The sequence below is a fragment of the Empidonax traillii genome, unplaced genomic scaffold (genome assembly GCF_003031625.1).
Source record: "Empidonax traillii isolate 1590-97213 ecotype Southwest subspecies unplaced genomic scaffold, ASM303162v1 scaffold916:size242360, whole genome shotgun sequence".
Lineage (NCBI taxonomy): Eukaryota > Metazoa > Chordata > Aves > Passeriformes > Tyrannidae > Empidonax > Empidonax traillii.
In genome coordinates, this window is record NW_020956109.1 from 192970 (window position 1) to 217901 (window position 24932).

The following is a 24932-nucleotide window of genomic DNA, read 5'->3' on the forward strand; positions in this document are numbered from 1 at the left end:
CGTTAGGTACATGTTTTTGAGAAAATCTTGTAAACAACTCTCACCAAAGGAAAGGCTAATGAGGGACAGGGTTTCAAGCTGAAGTTCCCCATCAGCTGCAGTGCACCATCATGTAGATGGTGCAGGGAGAGACTGTGCTGCAGACATCTTGAACAATCTGCATCTCCAGTGTTTGACATAGGTGAGCATTGAGAACAGGGACTGGAGATCACCTCCGCCCCAGTATGAAGTCTTAAAGTCAAAATTTTCCGTAAAGGAGGAGAGAAAATGCTCAAATATTTACATATCAAAGCTCAGGGAAGAGCTACAGCAACAAACTACCAGTTAAGTCAGGACTTGCATCTGCTCCGAAGGCCATACAAGACTGCTATAATTCGCACATGCTCACCACTCCCTAAAAAAATGAGATGTTTAGCACTATTATTCATAGGAAATGGCAAAATGCTTCTAAAACAAGGTTAAACCAGTTAAGGCACATATGATATATGCCACACATGATAGAAATAGGTACACTGACTGCTTGCAGATTAATGCCAACAGTGAAATATATGAAGTGAAACTCAGCACATAAATAATAGTACTACAACTAGGAGGCATCTTTCAGCTTCTCATGAGCAAGTTCTAACCTGGACTGAGTTTGGAATTTCATGTAGACACTATTAGTAACTAATCAAATATAAAGCAAAAAAAAAGCTAAAAGCTTCCTTCTAGGCACATCATTACACAGGCATTAAGCCTGTGTTCAACTTGGAGGCGTATGCCCCCATTTACAAAATTTCAGTTGCTCCCCATTGTTTTTAAAGCTGAACACTTGCTTCTGCCCTTTGGTCATTTGATACTGTCAGTAAGATGAAGAGGCAAAAAAAAGCATCAGCCTAAAGATTTTCCAAAATTTTAAGTATTCACTTTGCCTACACTGGCCTTGCAACGCCACAATTTCCCCCAGCACTTTCCATATTTGCTTTAGTTAGTCCTTCATGGATAGCTGCCTGGCCCTGGTGAAAAAGTCTGCTGTTTTCACGAGGCAGCAGAAGCTGACAAAATAATTGACTCCTGGGAGCTGTATAGATACAAAGATCCATGATGTATTATTAGGTATGATGTCATCTGTGAGGCACAATTTAATGACTATTTATCATGTATGAAACACTTTGTTTGGAAACATGCAGCATAATTTTTCATCTTCAGCCTACTGGACAAGATAAGAATTCACCAAGTGTATTGATCTTAAATAATTTACTACACCATGGATAATATCTTTATTTGCTGGGAAAGAAAAGTGACAGAATGGCAGCGCTGGGGACTAACATTTGTTTTTTTTTCAAATAGAGAATTCATACAGTCTCAATAAAAGCAGTGCATATTCCCAAAACTCACCTCTATTATTTTAAGTTCTCCCAGAGATTATTACTGATGCAGACAGCGAGACTGATCTTCATATGGGTACAGTTGTTTGCCCCTCTGATGAAAAAGATATTAGATGCAAAGCACTGAAATGTTAAAGCCAAATGGGTTTCATTATACTAATCTCACCTCACCTAGTAGCAAATTCAAGTCAGAAAAACTAACCCAGTTATTCTTGGAGCCAACCCCTTAGTTGGAGCACTGAGAATTCGTTATCAGCTGCAAAAGGTTTGTTTATGTTTTTCTGCCATTCTTGCCAGGTCTTTTATTTTTATTCTGTTTGGCATTGTACATTAAATGACCCATTGGAATCACAATCTCTATCCTTCTTTTTCTAATTAGGTTCGCAGGCTTCACATTTGCCAAGCAATGCTTGAAAGTGAAAACTAAAGGCTCAAAATCTGTGAAGCAAGCCAAAGAATTCAACAAAAAAGTAGGATTTAAAATTTATGATTTTCAAGCAAACTGCACTTCTGCATGCATATATTTGCAATATCTTGATGCAGATAACTGCAAGAAGCAACACCACACAGCCAGTGCTCTACCCATTTCCTCATCTCTTCCTCTTTTCCCACACTATCATAACTATCTATATATGGCCACCATACGGTAATTACATCTGGTCACTTTTGGCTTGAGACAAATTGGGACCTATCAACTGGAAATTAATATCAACCCCCTAAAAACATCCCACTTCATAAATGGTATTCTTTCAAACCTCCAACATGAAAAGTTCAGGTGAGAAAAAGCCTCACAAGTTGCTAAATCCCAAGGTTTTTCCCACATTCCTTCCCAAAACTGAAGCAATATGTAGTCTGAAAACAAAACAAATGTATATTAACAAGTCTGAGCCTCTGTCTTGAGTTGTATCTCTCACCAAGCATGGATGTTGCTAAGGTATCTCCCTTTTGGTTGCTTCAACTATATACCAGCCCTGCCCCAGACACCCACTACATCCACCTACTTCCAGGGAGAGTTGGGAAAACCCAATGAACTGTGTGTTTACTGACCACTTTTGACAAATACTTCTTGTTAATAATTTATTAGGTTTGTTCTGCTAAGGGCCACACATATTTTTAGGAATGCCAGCATCTTCCCCTCCCACCAACATCCGTTCCACCAGAAGAAATATAAATCCAAAGGATGGGTTAGCACAAAAACTGCAAGCTATACACAACTCAGACTTATAACATATTCAGTATGAATTCTTTATGTCCCTAGTTAATAAGGCAGACTTTCTTGAAACAAATCAGCTTGTATTCAGTTCATTATTTTCAGTGAAAACAAAGAAAAAAGAATATTACTGCTTTTAGGAACAGACCAGAAAATTCTGATCCATCAAAGCCCACAGAGAAGATAAACAGAAAGATATTTTTAAATAATTATGCATTACTACCAAGCTACCTCCTGGTTTTCGACACTCACTCTTGATTTTCCCATGTTATATCTTATTTCACCTCCAGCAAGATCCCGCAGTATCATGACTGTTGTTTTCAATGTACTAGATGCATCTGCTTATTTTTACAGACTCTTCTTTTTGCACAGACTCACAGCCATAATGGATAGCAACATCTCCCAAGGGAGTTTTCTAAGCCCTGTTAACAATTTAGATAACCTCCCCTTTACTTTCCACAAACTTAGGAAGAAATTAAGAAAATAGTTCCTACTTAAGGCTCTTTTATCAATTTTATTGCTGTAAAGAGTGAAAAGAGAGTTTGCATGTTTCTTTCAAGTTGGACATCTCTTGTTGATGATGTGGAAGGCCTGGTTAAAAATAAATTAATGCACAACATATGTTCCATTTCTCTCTAAAAGGGCTGGCCCCAAAGAGTGACCGGTTGCCACATGAAAGAGAACACCCAGTAAATAAAGCATTTCTTACCAGCTTGCAAACAACTTGGTAGTATTTCCTGAAGCCAAGGCACCAACAAAAAGAGCTTCCTCCAAAATGACTTACTTTTCCAAAGGTACAAAAGGATACATTTCAACTCCAGGAAAAATTACAAGGCACATCCATAAAAAGCAGAGAAGGGGCATCCCCAAAGGGCCAGATTGCACCCACACTCCTCGCTTTTACATGTGCCTTCAAGGAAGCCCTGGAAAAGCAAACTCACATGGTTTGTGAATTTGCAAACTCACATCCCTCATCCAACTCAAGCTGTCCCTTTTCTCCATCATCCCCTGGAGGTCACACCATTACACATATCCTCCAGTGGCTGGGAGACTGGAATCTTCTCCAGTCATACTCACTGCTAATGGGAGCCCAGATGCTGGGTCCTGCCACTCCACCCATCCGAGCAGTCTGGGATGCTGCTGGTGGCAGGAAGGGTGTTACATCTCCTTTCTTCCTGCACACACTGCTATGTCAGAACAAAACTGCCTGTCCTAAAAAACAAGAGGCATTGATTGCACTTGCAAGGGACCCTGGGGACACTGTAAACCTGCATCCCAAGGCAGAAGGCAACCTGCATCCAAGCGCATTAACCCCTTCCTGACACGGATACCACAGAAAAGCTGCACCTCTGGTGGGGCCTTGGAAAAGCACAGGAAGGGCTATGGGGTGCGGAAGGAGATTTGTCCCACACTCAGGTGCAGCTGGGAGGAGGGAGAGGGGAGGTGGTAATGCTAGGAATGAGTGAGGGGGGATCTGCAGAGAAAAGCAGAGCCCAGCACAAGGTACCAGAGGGTGAGTGGGAGGGAATGAGAGCAGTCATGTACTCGACAATTATAGCTGCATTTTGAGCAGCTCCAGCAAAATGCTGTGGTGTATGTGACAGCAGAGAGAAGAGCCAGAGGCACTGAGAAAGCTGCTTTTCACTCCACCTCAGATCTCAAGGGGGACAGGGGCAGGAGGCGGACACAGGAAGCCAAGGGAGGTGGTGAAAATGAAGAATCCTGTTTCTGTACTCTTAGAAGAGCTATGGATAATACATTTCAACATACACTCAGCACTGAGCTTTTCACACACCATCTGAGTGAGGGAGGAGCTGCATTGTTTCCACTCCTCTAACACCATTCCCAGAGCAGAAAGCCTCCCTGAAACATCATCCACCTCTCTTGTGCCTCAGCATTCCCCCGCAGCACCACAGCACTTCATAACTACTCTCCCCTCAGCTTTTTTCCTTCCCAGACCAGCTCTCACACAGGAGGCCACCAGACCCAGCAGAAAATGTGCTGGATATTAGAGGCCAAGCACCACAAGGCAACAGAACATTTGCCACAGATAATTTATCACAGTTACACAGTGGCACTGCCGGGAGAACACACACCCTGACTTTTTCAGTCTCTGTCTTTTGATTATTAAAAGGGCCAATTAGCACATAAATTGAGCTGTGAATACTGAAAGGGATTTGAAAACAGTAATAATTAAAGAGCAGGACAGCTACTGGGCTCATGAGCTGCCCCTCATCCTCTCTGGCTTGTTTGCCACATTGATGGAGGAAAAGCAGCAGTGCTCATTAACTGTACCAGGGTACCCAGGCGCATCCATGCCCTGTCAGCCCCATGCTTGCAAATACACAGGCTCCCTGCCCCTTGCTGCATGAACTTACACTTCTCTAACTTCATGTAGCACTGACTCCCCAAGATTCTTTTTCCTCTCCACAGCCCCCAGAAACTATGGGAGGCTGATCCACAGGTATTCCCCCATCTCAGCTAGACAGTGGGACACCAAGCCCTAAAAAGGGAAGAGGTGACTCAGCCAGGGAGGGAAAAAATGCTGAAGCTCAGCACCCTACCCGCCTTCCCCTATATGTCAGCCACTGACTAATGAGGAGTATCTAATGGCTAACGATGTTCTCAGTCCTTAAGCTGCTCCCCAAGGAAACCGTCAGCATCTTTTATTTACAGACTGACGAAAATCCCTAGGGAAAACAATGCCGACTCCTACGTGGAACATGGGAAATGTATATCATTTTAATCACCGCAGCACCGATTCATCTTCAAGGCTGGTACAGTTTCTGCTCTTTGTTGCTCTGAAGCGACTGCAGTGATACAGCTCCCCTGTGAATACGACTGCCTCTCAACTACAATATTTACGATTAGGATGGCTAAATACACTCACTGACACGCAGGCAGCTCCATCCTGATCACTGGGGCAAGGTCTTCTCAGCTCTCCCATACAAGGAAACTAAGCAAGGAAAGGAGTTCAGCTGGACTCACTCCACATTAGTATAAATGACGACAGGTCCATAGAAGTTGAATGAAGAAAGCATCAAAATTTCTGTAAGAAGGAATGCCAATCCAGCATGTTTCATATATACATATATACATATATACATATATCTATAAAAATTAGAACTCAGATCAAGAAATGTTCTCTCTTCCTCATTTGAAACATATCAATTTGATGGCTTGCCATGAGAAGTACCTTTGGCTAAAAAAAACACAGGGAAAACCAAAATACCACAGGAAAAAAAATACTGGAACTTATTTAGGTATAAACATTTGTAATCATGAAAACAATGGCATCTTTCTATTTCATTTAGCACAGTGTGAAATCTCTATGTGCCAGGCTGATGGAGCTACACAGCTCCATCTCTCAATGCCTTGGAACCAGCAAGATCAAGTAGTGGCAGTGATATACCCCTGCTGACGAGATCAAAAAGCAAGGCACAGCCTTTTACACAGACAAGTCCTTCAGAACAGGGGCCAAAACCTCACATGTGGGGCTCAAAAGTGAGTGAGACTCAAATCTACAACCTCTTTCACAAAGGCTCTAAATATCTATAGCACAACAGAAAGACTAGGGGTTTTCTGTGATACTCCAAAAAAAATACAAGACAATTAATACCGTATATAGACTCTGCCACTTCAGTTTCCTGGTCACCTCTGATGTTAACAACTTTTAACAATAAAAGTGAGAGTCCATCAAATTCATGTGGGCAGTAAACAGCTTTGAAATTAGTGTGAGCCAAGTTCCCTTAAAGAGAGGTGCATGCTTGAGAGAGACGATTACAGAGGAGCTGAGCAGATTTATATCAGCCGGTTTAGCATTAAATCTCTTCAGAGCATTTAAAAACATTAAATTGGGACCTTATTAAAAACTCGACATTTTTACTTCACCAGATTAATGACACTTACAGTACTAAATTCAATCTGTAGTTTCAAACACCACCAACAAACACAGCTATATCTAAGTGTAATTAAAGAACTAGTCATCATTTTGGAGAAAATTTCTGGAGGCACACCAGCAAGCTTGACAAATTAAAGGAACTCACCCTCACATGAGAATTCTGGGACACATATTTTATTATTCCCTTGCCTTTTTCTGTACTGTGAAATATCTTGATAGCATTACATTATAAAACAGCTCAACTAGAGGGACTGAAAGCTCACAGCAGGCTTCACTTCTACACACTAGTTAATAGTCATTTATTGGAAACTTTGCACTTGTATGTTTTGGCTGCAGAAGCTGCTAGTCTGAGAGGTTTCATCTAAGCAGTAGATTGCCAATTTTGCGCTAAGTCAGTAAGAGCTTTTGTTTTCATTTTTACTTGAGAGGAAGAGATCTAGTTCTGTTGCCACAGGGTGCAAAACAGAGCCATATTGCTTTGTAAGGCATGGATCCACTTTCACTCACTTTTCAAGAGATAATTAAATATGTAGGAACACCATCCACAGTGGCATACTATTTTAAAGCAAACACTGGAACACATATTTAGAATCTGGTGCTTCAGCAAAAGAGAAAAGGCTGCAAATTACCCTTTTTAGTAAGTCAGCACAGAGCAAAATATTTAATCCACTCTTGTCTGGAAGGGAAGATACAGATAGCTCAGTAATACCATTACTTTGCGGTGTAATTTCTACAACATGTTAAATATCTCCTATTTCCCTAAGAGCTTAACATCAGAAATGAAATACTCATACATCGATGATATTGTCCTGTCTCCAGCTTTCTTAACCTACTTGAGAATATCCTGTAGACTGTGAGAACATCCAATACAAAATATATTAAAGTGTTTGACTGAGCTACAGTTGAAACCCTGGCCTAGGTATATGTAAAAAAACCTCCCTCAACTGTAAACTACAAATCACATCACTGAAACTATTGTCAGGAAAGTAAGTCACTTAGAATAAGTTAAAATACAGTAGATGCATGCCTACACTTCCAAATGAGAAGAAATAACAGTCATATATCTGAGTTGACACGCAGTTTAAAAAGTAGGGTACGTGATTGGGAAGTCTGATTTTCCATTGACTGATATAGATAACTTTTGGCAACTCCTTTCTTTGTTTTGCTTCCCCATCACCAAATATAGATAATGATATCACCAAGGTACAACACACTCTGTGACGAAAGCCCCAGGAATTCCAGCCCCAAAAGGCAAGTATATGAGAAGCATAACTTAGACTGACTACTCAGCCCTTTTTTCTTCACCATCACCTTCAAAACTCCCTTTTGTTTGGAAAAACCACGTTAGCCACATGTTAGAGCTATTAACATTATGTTGTTGCTGTTTTAAAGCCCAGGAAATCATACATTCCCTTATTGCCTTTTGCAAAACATAAACCAGCTATTTACAGTAGGACCAGACTTTTTCTCCAAGAAATGAAGATTTGAAGCATTTTGAAACATGGTGATTTTTAAAGGAGACCCTAATTTCTTGCCGCCATTAGAAAATAAATTATCAAAGCAGAGTCCAAAATCTAGTACTGAAAAAAAAGAAAAATATTATAAACCTGAGTTTATGGGGTCCTTTTCAGGAAATCACAGATCATTTTCACCTAGCATTAGCACCACACCCTTCTTTAAGAAGGATCCCACATTTACGGGATGAAAGTATCAGGAAAACATACAACAGGGTATCCACAGTGCCTGTCAAATGTCACGTCAGTAGGTTGCCAGGTGTGCCATGTCCCAAACTGGATGCAGCCATCAGGTATATGTGTTGTTTGTATTTTTAAGGACATCTGAAACAGAGAAATTCTCAAGTTGCTGGTTATATCCATGTGGCCAAAGCAAAGACGATGGGCTTTTTTCCTGCCCCCTGCATACTCTCCAATTTCATGGCTCTTTCTTTACTTATGATGTCAGGGAGTCACAGCAATTAATAGTTTTTTCTTCCTTTCAGGCTCACAGACCTATAGACCAACTACTCCAAACCAGAAATATAACTTCTCTCTGGAACAATAACGGCTTTTTTCTCGTTCCGGTATGGACTGAACACCACTCTACTTTTTCCAAGTAGCGCTTGATGTCATGTAAACCTAAGAAAAGGGAGGAGAGGGGAGAGGAAGGGAGTAGAAGGAGTGAAGCTCTTCTATTATTTATTAGTCACACAGTCTATGCATTGCCCCCACAAGCTCTTTCAGAGATCTATGGATGCATCACCCACAGAAGATTTTCTCTCATCAATACTTTCAGCCATACTGATCTACAACACAACACTAAATTTACACAGCACTGAATGCTGTGAACTTTTGATTTGTCCCCAGGAATGATTGAAAAAATAAAATTCCTTTGCTTTTATGTCATAACAGTGTACAACAAACTAGCATATGAGCACTGCACATTTATTGAAGCTCATAAGTTATTGATGTGACTCTTAAACACTAAGCAGATAAACTCACTCTGCTTTTGGTGATATAAATAATTATATTTTAAGTACAATTTATTTATTATTCTACTGCCTTTAATCGACTTCTAAGCAAATATTGTGCCTATACACTTCTGTTTTAACCGGAAGCAGTACAAATTGCTCTACAGATGCAGTTTTATGCAAGAGCAGAAGTCTCCTGAAAGGAATCTCGGCTACTTCTTTCAAAGCTGAGGGTAGTAATCAGGAGAAATGAATAATACTCATCGTCATTTCCTTACGTTCCTGTGACTGGTCACTTGTTCATATCACAACAGCATCTAAATCAAGGACCACAGACATTTGCCAGTTGTTTGACAAATAAGTATAATTTGGACATTTATCCACTTGCCTGTTCTTGCCGAAAAACTGTTTCCAAGCTGTTTTTCGGAAAGCCCCCGACCCCGACACACCAGGATACTCGCTTTCAAAGCACGTGTTCCTCTTCTGTTATCTGACACAAACCCAACATTGTGTCCTCCACTTGACTACAAAAATTGTGCCCTTGAAATTCCTTTTCCATGCCAGCCGGAAGGAGGCAAGCAGTAAAAGCAGTCCCCTTAGCTTGGTTCCTCCTGAAGGGAAAGTCAGGAGGGGAGAACAATGCACATACAAAACAAGAAGGGAAGTGAGTCAGGGTTGCCGGAAAATATTTACTTGCTGATTTTAATACAAAGGAATCTCAAGCATTCCTTGCCTGGTATAGTGCAGTGGATTTGTTGCCACAGGCTATGTGAGGTAGAACGCTGCCATATTTATCCTCTAACCATGTCAGTGCAAGTTACTCCCCCAGGCCCTGATAGCACAACATCACTTTGCAAGGCAGGTCCAGTTGTGCAAGGAGGCTATACCATCCTATGTTAAAAAGCAAGTGGATGCCTAAATCCTTTTCAGGACAGCATGAGAGATCAGAGAAGTTTCTAATGATTTTGAAACAAGGATGGCATAAGCAGGAAGCCTGAGCATCCTGACTCTATCAAAATTGGTATGTGGGACCTTCAGCAAAGCCACCCAGCCTTTGTGTATTGGTTTTCTCCCCTAATACCGATCTACACACTTGATATATGTGTGTACAGCTGAAAGAAAACTGGAAAACTCTTCCAGAAGGCAGCCAGGGTGAAATGTCAGAGCTTGAAAGCAGCAGTGAAAGATCTCCCGGAGATCTTTCAGACTAATATTATTCTTTAAAGTAGGCACGGTGGCAAAGAGGCATCACCACGTTTTCCTCATTACCAGCTGAGGATGAGACAGTGTTGGTTTCTTGAACTGAGAAAGAAAGATCAAACCCTCTGCACCACTAACAGACCTCGCAAATGAAAGCCATAGCTCGCTGGACCTTGTGCAAACCAGTCAGTAAGCATCTCCCCTGCTCACAGCTGTGGCCCACATGGTACCCTGGTGCAGGGTGGGGACCCTGGCACTGGAAAGCAGCCAAAGGCACCTCATATTTAGCCCTTAGGCTTGAAGGAGCCCTGCTAGAGCGAGCCTTCTCCTGCCATAAACCTCAGAGTGGGAATGGAGGTGCCTGAGATGTGTGCTGGGGTATTGCAAACAACCACAGTGCCACAGCAACAACACTACTTCAGCACTTCATGCCTGCATTGAGATACTGCTGATAATCAGCACTGAAAACACTACTGGTATAAACCACTGCAGTACGCATGTCACTAGTGCTATTTCCAGTTTGGGTCAGCTTGAAGATGGGCATTAATAAAATCATCTTTTATCTCCCATGGTCCCGCAGGCCTATGCTCAAACAGGCCAAGAGTTATACATGAAAATTAAAGTCCTTTTGACACCTGAAATGTTTTCCATCAGTATCAGAATGCCCAGATAATTTATATATCACAAATATGATTTGGCAGGATTAAATTTTCAAATCATATATCAAGGATTTGTTATTGGAAGGGAAAACATTTGCGGCATACACCAGACCAACAGAAGAAAGGGCTGATTGCTGTGATGAATAATGCATATTGCCTATGGTACTAATTAACCTTGTACTCCAGTAAGATATTATGGAACAATAAGGCTAATCTGAATGTGGCCTGACACTCTTCCCAATGGCATCTGGAAATCAGTCTTTGGAATATGTAAAATTTGAATTTCTTAAACCATAAGCCCTTGCTCAATAAACTTTCAGTGAGAGTATTTTCGTTTTTCTGTATTCACAGCCCACACCCTGTGCATGCTTGTACACAGTACAAAACACTGAAGGGGACTCCACAACCAGAAATGTTCTCTCTTGGCTTTCCACAGGCTCTCACCCATCTGCCAGCAGCATGCAGGCAATAACAATGTGCCTCCCACTAAATCCCACAATGCAGACTCAGATGTCCTACAGATACAACTGCAGCGTGACTGTTGTGTAGCCTTTTGCTTCTCCCCAACCAGAGCAGCAAAATGCTTTACAGTAAGCTCATTGAAATGAACACTGAAATTTTAATGGGTTTATGCCTCCAACCTAAGAGTAAATGCCTCCACCTGAAAACATTGACTCTAGTTTGGGCTGGTCTTGCTTTTCTTGTAAAATATTCATTTTCCTGTTAGTCCAAATAGCTACACGTGGTAATAAACCCACACATCACATTAGAGGCATTGTGCTGTTAGCTGTGTGCACAGTGTCCACAAAGTACAGCAAAATGACTTGCACATACAGGCATGACTGAAGACACAGAAGGCATCATGCACAGGTATCTTTTATGTCAGTTTACAGTCATGGAATCAAGTTTTCAGACAACACTAGCCAGTGTTTTACATACAGAGGTCTGATCTAGCGAAGTCTTTTATTCAGGGGGGGAAAATCCAACCCAACAACAAAAACCCAAGCCAACCCAACCAAACAGGAAAAAAGACTTTTTGGCTTTCTCCAAGCACCCTTCTGCTCTGGGAATTGCAAGGAGGTCACCAAACCAAACAGTCCCACAATATTTTGGAAGGGCAGGATCTGGCAGGGGCAGTGCATCTCTATCTACCAGTGCACTTAACACGCTAACAGTGCGTGACCCACTGCCTTTACCATCAGGATGACACAGCTCTTGTCAATGCCATTAGCCACGCTCAGAGCTCAGTCAATAACAGACTCATACAATCAATTCACTTGTCCCCGAGCACTAGATTCCAGCTGCCAGCCATCCCACACATCCCATGTAGCACATCAGCAAAAATGCACCAGGAGGCATCTGACCTGACTGCTGAGTATTGTGTTCCTGATGCATCCAGGAGAGGAGAGCCCAAAGACATCAGCAACGAGGACGCCATGTGCAGAGCTCTTGCTCAGTTGAGCACACACCACTACAGCAGCAGCTTAGGAAAGAGAGTTGCTATGATGCACCAAGTTCTGCAAGCAGCCTCAAAGGATTGCTGTGCCACTGCTATGCTATTTTAAACTAATTAGAGTGAGAAGTGACTCAAAACCTGTTCCCTACTCTTTTCCATGGAGCACAGCATGGAAACAGGATGAACTTTAGCCTGTGTGCCCCTGCATGAGATGAGAAGACGACAACAACAAAATGCCAGAAACTGATATTTGGGAGGTTTGGAGATCAAGACCCATTGGCTAAGAAATAGGTTTGATCTGAGTTACATTGATTTCTTTACTAAATTTCTTTTCTTATAGGCGGCGTTCAGCTGGCAGTCAATGCAACGCTTAATAAAGATCTAGGCCAGGAAATAATTTATTTAACATATTATAGAGGATTATCATCTCCCTCTGACCAAAATCAATGATAAAATCTCCAATGACTACAGAAAGCAAAAGATCACACTGCAACTCATTTCTGCCAAGAAACCTGCAATGAGATGTATCAGTCTGGCAGCACCAGCCTGCAGCAAGGGCTCTCGGTGCTATTTCTGCCAGGCTTGCCAGTGCAGGCACCAACAGGATGGTTTCTTTCTCTCTCTGATACTAGCTAGACTCTCAATCTGGACCACAATGTTTTTGCACATGAATGATGTCTTGAGCATAAGCTTGTCTCCACATCTGCCTGTGTGGGCCCACACTACTCCGACCCAAGCCACATCTGTAGGCATTACCCCCGTCTAAATTCCCCACTAACAGCTTTCTTGAAGGATGCTATTGCTGTCACAACATGAGAGCAGGTCCTAGCTGCTGCGACACTTCATTTGTCTGGGCAGCAGCATGCCTGGAAGGATGACTGCCCTGTTTTAGTGGAAGTATGCAAGACAATCAAGGACAGCTAAGCAAACTAGTTTTGACGTATTAAATCATGCTTGAACTGTGAGAGCAAAGAAAAATAATGTAAAAGCTCTTCAAAAAAAAAAAAAAAGGCTTTACAAATAAATAAATAATACAGGCCAGCCTTTTGCCCAGGGAGGGAAGAAAAGCTTTTATCTGAGCCTGACTGAGGACTTCGGGTAGGCAGAGAGGGAAAGATTATTTTGCAAGACAGACACTTGCCTTTTTCTTCAGTGTTTGTACCGATTGCCATGCATTTCACTTCTAGAGAGTTTCCTGCTGCTCATCCTCCTCTGGCAGTGAAAGAGCATCAAGTGCTTGGGCAAAAAGCAGACCCAAAATCAGGTAGGACAGGAAGCCTGAAATTCCATCACCTGTATGCTTACCCCTTATGAGCACAATCATACGCATACAAAAGCCCTGACCAACATCTGACTTGGTACTGGAGGGTCCCATGACTGGTTTTGCCACAATACTCCATGAGCCTTAAGCCATTTTTACCTCAAATTCCCTCTGCAGGCACTTTGCTTTAGACATTTCAGCCTGGTATGATAATATTCAATCTGTGCAAGTCAACCGTTGCAATGCAGGAAACCTCACCAGCACAGGGTCACAGGGCATCTGTGGATCTTGGCAATTATCCATGGCATCTCCCCATCATCCTGATCCTCTTCCTCCCTGCTGTGAATTTCTTCCAGTAATTAACATGCCCAATTGCCTTGGATTTATACTAATGAAACACTGGCTTCTGTCCCAAGATTCCAACATGGCTAGCGCCTCTTGAACCTGCACAGAGCCCCAGCAGTCCACGGTTCTAGCTCTGTCACTGCCTGGGTTGCAGGCTATCTGCAAAGCAGCTTAGAGCTGGGAAGCTTCTACCTGCAGGTTGCTTCCGCTGAATTACAAATTAGCACATTCCCCATGCTCTAAAGTAATTAAAAAGCTTCCTTTCCAGGCAGCTTTCAAAGGCAACACTGTGACCTCTGTCACCATTGCAATGGGATGACAGACTGTCCAACTCAGTGTAGGACCTCTAATGCATTACTTTTGGAACTAGTACCGTACCAGAGAGACTCTTAGGACCACACAGGAGGCAGCCATTTCACTTGGTGGATGGTAAAAGTGACTCTGGACTTCAACAAAGATCATGTTGGCTCTCTAGGCAGGCTTGCTTTATTCAAGTAATAGTAGTCACACACATGCAGAGGGACTGGAGAGTCTGCTCGGGCAGGGGATGCTTTTCTATATATATACAGAGGGTCTGATACTCAATAATGTTGAGACTTCGGCTGTAAAAGGGACCTTTGGGCCGAGAGGCACTCCTCAGCACAGCTTCCACACTACCCAGAGCCTCCATAGAATATGCTGAGTTGGAAGGGACCCACAAGGATCATCCAGTCCAATTCTTAGTCCTGCACAGGACCATCCCCAAGAGTCACACCATGCACCTGAGAGTATCATCCAGCTCTGCCAACCTGAACCTGCTCTGACACAACTTCACGCCATTCCCTTGGGTCCTGTCAGTGTCACCAAAGAGAAGAGATCAGTGTCTTCCTCCTCTCCTCTTCCCCTCACAAGGAAGTTGTAGACTGCAATGAGGTCTCCCCTCAGTCTCCTCTTCTCCGGGCTGAACAGACCAAGTGACCTCAGCTGCTCCTTAAACGGCTTCCCTGAGTCTTTCTCAGAAAAAATATCCCAGGTCAAGCATTTTTTTGAATGGAAGCATCTAACTGAGGTACAAAAGCAAGCCTTTTGCAATGAAAATTGTTCAAATTCTAGCTCTAGAGGAACGAATGGCAAGTTTGTTGTTACTTCCCAATGAATCCACCCGGAGATGAATGATCTTAGAAGGGTTCTAGGTTAGTCTAAGACCATAAAAAATCACATGAGATTAAATACAGCCCTGCCATCCAGAGCCCTGGTTCAGGCTCCAGTCTCTGGCTGGCACTGAACAACTCAGTCTCTGGCCCACAGCTGTCATTTGTAAAATGGGGAGTAGTGACTGTGACCTACTTCATAAAGTAGGTACTTCAAGATCCGACAGAGAAGAGTCCTTTGTATGACCTAGACATGGTTTTAATAGTCTGTATTGACTATTTCTTTCCTCACACAGAAACACTCATACCTGAAGTGCTAGCAAAACTACTCACAAGCCACTCAAGGCCTACCATGAGGACTTGGATCAGGATACACCTCCAGGTCTCACTGCCAGAATGGGTTACAACCCAAGCTGGCACTACCTCCAGTGCCAACTTGGTCAGGCAAACTTGTCATGGGAGCTGATTCCTCCACCATCACTACCACAGCGGGCTGTACAAGGATGCTTGTTGAAGATGCAGACGAAGATGATCTGCTGATACATATCCTCTCCCACTCACCCTGCTTCCAGCAATATAACTGCAGGCAGCGTGGGGAGGCATGCAGGCAGGGACAGGCTTGTCTCACCCTCCCAGCCAGTGGACCTGTTCTGATAATGCCACTGATCTGCAGCTCTTAGAGCCTGACTTTTTTGGGGAAAGCAGGAGGAATTTTCCTTGACCTTAAACTGATTGACTGTCATTTACAGTGAGAAGAAAGCTGTCATCTTAAATCCCAGTTTTTCAAACTTCAGCTGTTCTTTCTTAAGGACATAAATTTATAAAGATAAGACAGGCATATGAAAGCAATAAGGGACATCCACAAGCCTCACATTGTCTCTTTTGTCTTTTTTTCCTTTAATCTGTTTTGGGTGTACAGTTCAGGGTTTCTATAACACCTAGCCTCACTCTCTGAGTCTGCTCCAGTATTAACAACCTCATAACCACCCTGAGGGAAATCAAAAATGGAAGCACATCAGTACCATGCTCAGTACAGTCTTAACCCTCTGCTGTTCGTACATACAATTGTGTCTATGCTACATTAACTTCCTCGGTGTCAGAAAATGAGCAATCTTCCAGCAAAATAGATGGGCATCTCTTCTGACATGAAGAACAGATTCACCTCTTTCTACAGTCATTGTATTGCAACCTTTTTCCTCTAACTTCAGTCTACTGAACACTTACCTTATTTGGGATACAAGTTTACACAGCTAAAGAAATAAAATAAAAAGTAAGCTGTGGATCTATTCATACAAGGCACAATTGTAGCCTCCTGTTGTGGTGCTGGGATTTCAACCTCAGTGCTAAGCCACAGCAAGCTAAAATGGTCAAGATATAAAGCATGCAGAGAAAAAAGCTTATTACTGAAATGTCAACACATCATTAACTACTGCTAAGTGTTTCTAAATGAGAAACACAGAACCAAAACCCCAAATTATGAGCAAAACAATAGTACCACTTCATTTTAATACCTCACATAAATTAGGTGGAATGAGGGCTCTGACAAATAAGCTCTAGCAGACCCTTGGCAGTTCCAGAGGTTGCAGCCACCCTTCTGCTAAAGATCACCATGCAGGGAGAGTGCCTTCAGGCTGGGGCACCAAGGCAAGCCCTCCATTGGTCACATCAGCTCATGGGCAGACTATCCAGCTCTGCAGAGCCTGTAGCAACTTCCAGCAATGGGACAGAGTGGGCAGCTGGGGACAGCCATACCTTAAATCGAAGCAATTAAATTCACTGCATTGCCAAACAGCATTCATGTACTTTATCCTTAGTATTTCTCCAGAGTCCTTAATTGCTTCTAAACCCCACAATTAATAAGTAAGCTGTTTCGAAGCAATTCAAAGTTGAACGTGACAATCAAAGGAACCTAACAGCATGGCTAACACTCCCTTTCCTCCTGCAATACCTCTCCCATCCTATATTTTAACAAATTCCCCAAACTTCCAATGGTAAAACCAAACAAAGGCACCTTTTTTTTTTTTTTTTTAATTCACGTTCATATCACTTAGTTATCTAGGACTGAACTAAAAAGCATACCCTAAGATCTCCCCCAAAATATCTTACGGTTAGGAAGCAAACATGACCTTCCCAGTTTACACTTTTGGAGACATTTCCAAACCTTATTTTATTTGAACTGCTCAACCTATACTTTGTGAGGGGAATAAAGTACTCCTTAACTGTCCTTCCAGAAGGTGACTACACAGTAGCCACACTGCAAGGAACAGTAAGGTTAAGTTGGTCCTAGTAATGGCCTAAAAGCATCGCTGCAAGATGAGGAAAGACCTTCAGAGTCATTGGGGTTACAAGGATACAAGGTAGTGCAGAAAGTACAACTCATTAGACAAGCACGATGTATTGCACATAAATGGACACTATGCCTCCTATAATGAAGGCAAATACACACATGTAAAACAAAACAAAGAGAATAATATTTAATCAGTCCCACTGCAATACAATTTTGACCCATGGAAAACATTTCCCTGCTCTTATTAATTATTTCAGCTGCAGAACAAAACACAAAATACATATATATGCACACACCTCTCTACAGAATAAAACCCATTCCCCCTCAAGTGACAATCGTATTTTGCTGAAATGTAGCATTCAAGTGACTTTCTTTGCATTTGAAAAGAAAATAGACACTGTGTGGCCAAAAACTCAGCTATTCTGACACTGGCTGGTTTTGTGCCTAATTAAAATTAACTAGGCACTTCAGCTCATAATTATATAAACACCTACCATGCTATACTCCCAGCCAATTTGGTTTTAATCAGAAAAATGCAAGAGAAGTATGAATGATGGGCAAAGAACTCCCTGGAGGGGCAACTGTATTTCCAAATTCAGTATTCTCCATATACTGAATATTTCCATCAATGTTTTCCTTGCCATGTAATCACCTCCCAGTAGAACAATTAAGAAGAGATTTTTATTTTTTTATCCCTGGACTCTGTTTGGTTTCCACTCCACTACAAAGGTAAAAGCACACTTGCCTTATTCACCTAAGTCCCAGCTGGGATGTCTCCCACAAGATAGGCAGGATTTAGCAGTATGCTGCCTTTCTAGCATACATAAGAAGGAGTTCAGAGCAAGAATTCAGCCAACTTGAGGTGGAGAGACAGGCAAGCAAGCTGCAGAGCGGACTGAAGAAAAGTTGCCCCCCTCCTGTGGCTATATCAGATGCAAAACCAGAAACACTGGCTGCTTTGGAGCAAAAGCCCAAGTTCCAAAATAAGGTTACCTGTGTAGCAGAACATTTCCATTTCCTAGAAATAAGGGTTTAGGGAAGGCAACGGATGAGCTGCTGCTCTGTGTCACGTGTGAATTTGTTAAAAATACAGGTTTTTTCATTGTGATATCAGCTATGTGTTTTATTCACAAGTTGGGCCCCTGAGATAGCTGCTGTGCAGACTCAGAAACATGACAGTCATCAAGTATGGCTCTACCATCACTACCTTTGCTAGCCCTCAGTTGCCTCCCAACCCTCCACAGAGGGTGCCTTCTGCTGCCCACCAGCTGAGGGTCACTACCTCTTCCTGCTTACTCCTGCACAGCTGCAAATAAACAATTGCCTCTGACTATCCTTCTAATAGCTGATCAACAGGGATTCAATCACTGCTCTGGGAAAGGGCTTTCAAACATCTGCACTGATTGCATTGCCTTTGGAGGAAGACGAGTAGCTCTGCTTCACCCCCAATCAGCCAGCAACAAAATCATCCGAGAACTGATTCGGCAGATAAACTTCTGATCTATGTAAGCTAGCTACCTATGTAAATTAGTTTTAATTAGGTACAGAATAAAAGACCTGTGAACACAACGTTTTTCTGCAGCCTTTGTTTTCTGTAAGAAACTCATTACTCCTGGCAAGAGCTCAGCTGAATCACACCACAAGTAATGAACAATCACCAAAAATAAATATTGTTTTGTAAATGCATTGAGGTATGTTCAGCAAAGTTGATTCAGGGAAGAATAATCAAAAAAAGCATCAATATTTAAGACAACAGAAGGGCTTGAACATTCTAGACTTCCTCTGGCACAATTCCTTTCTTTCTAAAACCAGAAACCATACCCCAAACCCATCCTTCCTCCAGCTCTCGCTTTCAATGTTCTTCCTCAGAATACAGCAAGGGTGAAGGAAGATATCACTAAGTTTTCCTCCGTTATTTTTTCTACCTCTGACATCTGTAATCTTGACCATACCTTCTAGCTAGCTAAAACCAGCTATTTTGATGTCTCTTCAAGTGGCAGCCTGTACCGATTCTTGGAAAGGAGAGTGTTACACTCTCCTGAACCCATTACACATCTTTTCACTTTGGCTCTCCTTCTGTGAAGTTTTTCTTTTCTTCCTATTTTTTACTCAAATATTTAATTAAACTGTGCTTCAGCTCTAAAAGCATCTGAAAAAAGATCAGTCTCTGCAAATCAATTACATCCACCGCTATGATTCTGCAGCTCCCTGGACATTAGCAGGACCCCACCACTGCAAAGGTATTTGGGTCTCATTAGCTTAACATGTCGACATCCCCTCTCTTCCAGTAGCGTGGGCTCAACTGCCTTTAAAGGCAAAATATAAGCACTTCTTGCTTCTCATTGAAAACATACTGGGCAGAAGGTGAGAATGAATACAAAGAGAAGTGCCAGAAGGTGCCCTTTTAACAGTATTTGTTTCCTACACAAATTTCAGTGGTGAGCTCTGCTATGTATAGTAAGCAACTAAAACTGAAGTTACAATAAAACTCACCCATGCCAGTGAAGGAAGAAGGAAAGCACAGACTGGGCAGATAGTATTTTTTTTGGCCAAGCCCCTAAATGGGTAAAGGCGGAAATGTCAGTGGGACCACATAAAGTTTTACAGCATTCTAGGATCTGGCCATCAGCTTTGATTGAGTGCTGCCTGCTAAGGCAGAGACCACCATTAGGAGACTTGAAACTGGCCAAGCAGACTTGAAAGTGGACATTTTCCTCAAGGACATATTCAAGAGAGTGCCAGCTGAACTGAAGCAGAGTCAGTAATCATGAGTCCTTTAGTGGTACCAAATCACCACTCTGGAAAACAGCACAGAAATTCACAGAGCAACTGCTTTCATTTCTCTTATTAACTAGTACAGCAATTTATTCTTGTGAATAATGAACCTTAACACTGGTCCTTTAAAAACATCTCCCAGCATAGTCACAATTTACCTCTAGTTGTCCCTAGTAGTTGCTGATAAATGGGCCATGTTGCCAAAGGAGGTGTAAAGATGCAGGTAGTTTGGGTTCCTCACTACTGAAACTATTACCTAGCTGCCTATGTTAATTGACAGAGTGAGCACATTATATAAGGAGATTAGACCATGTCATATTTACGACCTCAGAGTCCCCAGCGAGAGAAATTGCTCAGCTGTTACTGTCAGTGCCTTCTTCAAACAGGAAACCTGCTGACAAGATGATGAATTCAGAACATCGTTGCCAATTAATGATTTGTAGGCAGAAGGGATTTCAATAGTTCCCATATGTTTGTGAGGATGACTGGGGTTTACATCACCTCTAATAAAAGAGTGTAGTCTGCTCTGTCCAGATGTGACACTTGAGACTGGAAAATGTCATCTTTGCTGAAGAAATTTTAATAAACAAAGCCAGGCTCTTCTGGGTTGAAAATGTTCCCCAAAGCATGGTCACTAATAATCTGCTTACGCCTAAGTGAAAGCAAATAGGGAGAACTTGCAAGAGGCATCCAAGTGATTTACAAACCAAAGGTCAGAAGTTATTTAGGTTTTTGTCAAAGCTACACCACAGAGTGCCAGGACCATCATTATGGCAGCCAGAAGCATGGAGTTCATTTACTTAACATCAGTCAGACTGTGCAAAGAAAAAAAGAAAAAAAAAAAGGTAGCATTTACAAACACATAGGACCTTTCTTGGTGCTACGTATTCTGCTTCTGGGCTGAAAAGTTTAACTTTACTGTCCCAGAAAAAAATCTTATCCTTATGAATATAAAAGTAACCAAGCCAGAAAGCATTTTACTCACACAGGGTATCAGCATGAACTCTATCCATGCTGAACACAGACCTCCTGAATGGCCTAAGGCTGAATGTCTCCTATCGACTGAGCATCTCAGAGCCAACCAGCAGGGAATGCTTGGCAGGATGACCTGGGTTAAACACAGGACATCCAAACGGGGCCCTCAAACAGACTTTGCCAGAGGCAGTCAAATCCCATTGATTTGGTGATGGAATTTAGGGCTATCCCACAAAAAAGCATTATGGGTTTTAACACGTCTAGAACAACTAAAGTGATAAACTCCTGTCGAGAGTGCAGGCTGTAGATGAAGTAGAAGAGTAGTTTATGTGGATATACTTTAGGGACGAGGCAAGGGTACATTTCCACAAAACATCTTTATGCTTCCTAATTATGATCACAGGCCTACCCAACACAGTGATAAGTTGTGGGGCCAGACACTGTCCTCTCAATTGAGTAAGGAAAATAAAAAAAAAAAACAACAAAACAACATGTCCCAAAACAGAAAGCAGAACCTAATCACTAAGATCTTCTGAAAGAACACCCCAGATTGCTATCTCAACACTACTAGAGATCCAACCACTCTGCAGGCACAGTAGGTTCTTCAAAGATAGTCTGAGGTTTCTACTTTAATCCGTTGGTTTTTTTTTGTTTGTTTGTTCGTTTGTTTGTTTGTTTTTTAATGGTGTGTTGTTTGGTTTTGAGATCTTTAAGAACGCTTTGAGAGATCTCACACTGGATTTGATAGGTGACTCATGGAGGTACTCCTTTCTTCCAAAAATTCTTACGGGTGGACTGACGCCAGTATGTAGACAAAGCACCAAACAAGTGCATGTTATTTTATGACATGGTATTTTCAGCCATAATTAAGCAAAACCTTGCCAATCTATTGACCCACATCGCTCATCTGTGACGGTCTACATTTCCTCAGCTTGGGATAATGTTGATTTTAGCTCCCTTCTTGTACAGTATCAAACAACAAGTCAGTCTCTTCTTCCCCCCTAAAAATGAAAAATATCTTTATTGGCACAGGAAAAGCAAAACTGAGATAGATTTTGCTGTATTGACTACGTCTGTAGAAAAACATCACTCCACATGCTGTTTGCTAGGGGTTTCTCCAATACAAACATACCTACATTTTCTTTCCAAGACAATGCTTGAAGAGACTTGACCTACATAACCTTCACGGGCACAAGCATGTGACCGAGGACTAAAGGATCAAGGCCACTGTTAGCTTTGGGTATGCGCTGATCTCTTCTTTGCACCACTCTACAAACACAAATGAGTGTCTGGAGTGAGGTCAAGAGAAAATGCAACACAGACTTAGGTTGAAGAGGAATCCCTCTGCCTTCCCCCAGAGCATCTATAACTATCTATTACTAAGCGGCTGCAAGTACAAGGCAACGAAGATGGGACTGATAACCAATATACAATAATATCGCAAAAAGCAAACTGTACTGAAATCTTTTTTGTTTACCCTTCTCTTCTACAAACTGTATTGAAATCTTTTTTGTTTACCCTTCTCTTCTACAACCAAATCAGTTTTAGGCTACCTGTTAAGTATTTAAAATGAAAGGGCAAATTTTATAAACAAGCATGTAGTACAGCAAACCATAAAATGAGAATATGAGATTATACACTCAGAGTATCTTGTTGTTCTTTAAAAGTATTCTTTTTTAGGTCTGGAGATTTGGATACCCTAGATCTCTTCCACAAAGCTTCTGATGATTCAGGAGGCCTAAGCCGACCAGCAACTTGTGAACCTCAGCCAGCTACTTGTGTGAAAAACTTCAGCACATATGGAAGCATTTTTACCAGTGGGGCTTTATGTTTAACTCTGAACAGCTGAGCAGCTTTGTATTAAATTATTTACCAGAGAGGAAAATCAACCAACTCACAACATATCAAGTACCACCACACCCTCCCAGCCCCCCTCCCCAGTGACAAAGAGAGGAAAACATAATCCTTTAAATACAAAAACAAAATGCATCTTGCATAGGGAGATTAACTTCAAACGTTCCCTGGTATAGGCCAGAAAAAAAGAAACAAAGCTTCCAAAATTCATAAGGAAACTTGATACTGAGGAAAAGTAACATAAACCTGAAAATAACGTATGAGACTACAATTGCCTCATGGACCCAACGTTCCAAGTGCTCCAAAGATAACACTAGAATGCCAGATTCTCCTTTTTCACAGCCCTGTAAGCACCAGAAGGACCTGTATATGTGTTGTGTGCCACTACATCCAGCGAAGGCCTCTATCTTCATGCTGTAACAGTTATTTGAAGGACCTCAGCAGAAGTGAGAACCTGACTGTCAACTCAACCATGCATGAAAAACATGCAAGAGAAGAAAGCCAAGACAGCACATCACCTTGGAAACTCAGCAAGGCACCCTCCCTGCAAACCCTTACCTTGGCAGGTGTTGTTCTTCTCCTCGTACCCTGCCTTGCATAAGCACTTCCCGATGGGCACCAGCCATTCCCCCTCAGCACTGCAGTGCATCTTTGGTGCCTCCTCAGTCACTGAGTGGTTGATGCAGACACCTGACACCTCCAGGAGCTGCGAAGAATCCGCACCTGTAATGGTGTCAGGAAAGCGGGCCAGGTTGCGGATTACTGATGGGCATTTCTTGTAGTACACACGCACGGAGACCAGGGCAATGCAGGCACCCACATCCTGGAAAGCGAGGTAAAATCCTTTTTTTGTTAAGGGCCCAACATCTCTCACCTCTGTGTTTAGCTTCATAACTCTATCACCAAGGTCTAACTCTGTGAAACTCTCATCAGCAGCAATAGTATCGATCTTGATGTACTGGTTTTCTTTGATGTTCCTCCCATCTTCATCATCTGATTCGAAGTAATACATGTTAAAAGTCTCTTTGCAAGTCCCAAGTCCTCCTGGAAGGCTGTTACAGTCCCTCAGGGTGAATTTGAGCTCAATGAAGATGCGGGATGCCCCTTCATTAGAGATCCAGCTGGTCAGAAGCCAGTTGTTCTGATTTTGTTCCATTACCTTGCATACTTGGTATGTGTGTATCGGAGCGTAGTTTTCATCCACCTCACCAATTTCTTCCCACTGTATAAAAAGGAAAAGTATTATTTTTTAAAAAAGTTACAGCTCCTGCGAAATCTTACCTTTCCCATCTAAGAGCATCTTGAGCTTCAGAGGCTCAGGAGGACTTCTAGGGGAAAAAAATATTTTAATTGCCAAGTTTTCCATATTAGAGGTTTGATACATTCCTGATAAAGTCAGATAAAAGATCTTTTATAAATAGAAAAGGATGCTAGTTAAATTATTATTTCGGTGGGAAAACAGAGTGCTGGGTTTGTCCACTAGTACTCTGTTAGGAAAGAAAACAAAAGCAGATGGGGCCATTTCCATGGCCTTTTCCAATGCATCCACATAAGAGAGGAAAAACAAAAAAAAGCTTTTACAGTTCATTTGTCCCCATTTCCCCAGGCTCTTTTCTACCACATCCTCAAATTGCTGCCCAGCACAAAGAGGACCACATTTCTGCAAGCTCTTCTCCCCCACCAAACAGTGTGCCAGAAAATCAGTCGAGTGATACATAAAATAAATGGCCCTTTGCTCTCTTCAAGTGTGCCAGTCAGAGGAGTTCTTGTGCATGCAAAGAGAAGACTACTTTCAATACAGATTACTGGGATCCGCAAATCTTGAGATCTTTATGCTTTTAAGCAGAGCTCCAGGTAACTTTTCACAGATCTTTGTGGGAATTGTAGTAACTGTTTGTTCATTTTATTTTAGCCACACTCCGAAGTGCATTATTTGGAAGAAATGCTTTTTCCTGATCCAGTACAGAGTCAGTAGCATCACAACAGTGTGTCTTACAATAGACTCACAACATCAATGCTTCCTCTCTGCTTTTGACAACTATAGC

General features: G+C 42.0%; 1 protein-coding gene across 3 annotated transcripts in view; it reads right to left on the minus strand.

Moving 5' to 3' along the window:
• EPHA5 (EPH receptor A5) overlaps window positions 1–24104 on the minus strand; it is a 155732-nt gene extending 131628 nt beyond the window's left edge. For all 3 annotated transcript variants that reach the window (XM_027902852.1, XM_027902851.1, XM_027902850.1), the window contains exon 1: window positions 23446–24104. In XM_027902852.1, the coding sequence (XP_027758653.1) occupies window positions 23446–24043 (598 nt within the window). In that variant the 5' untranslated portion in view covers window positions 24044–24104. The remainder of the gene's footprint in view (window positions 1–23445) is intronic.
• Window positions 24105–24932: the final 828 nt, after the last annotated feature.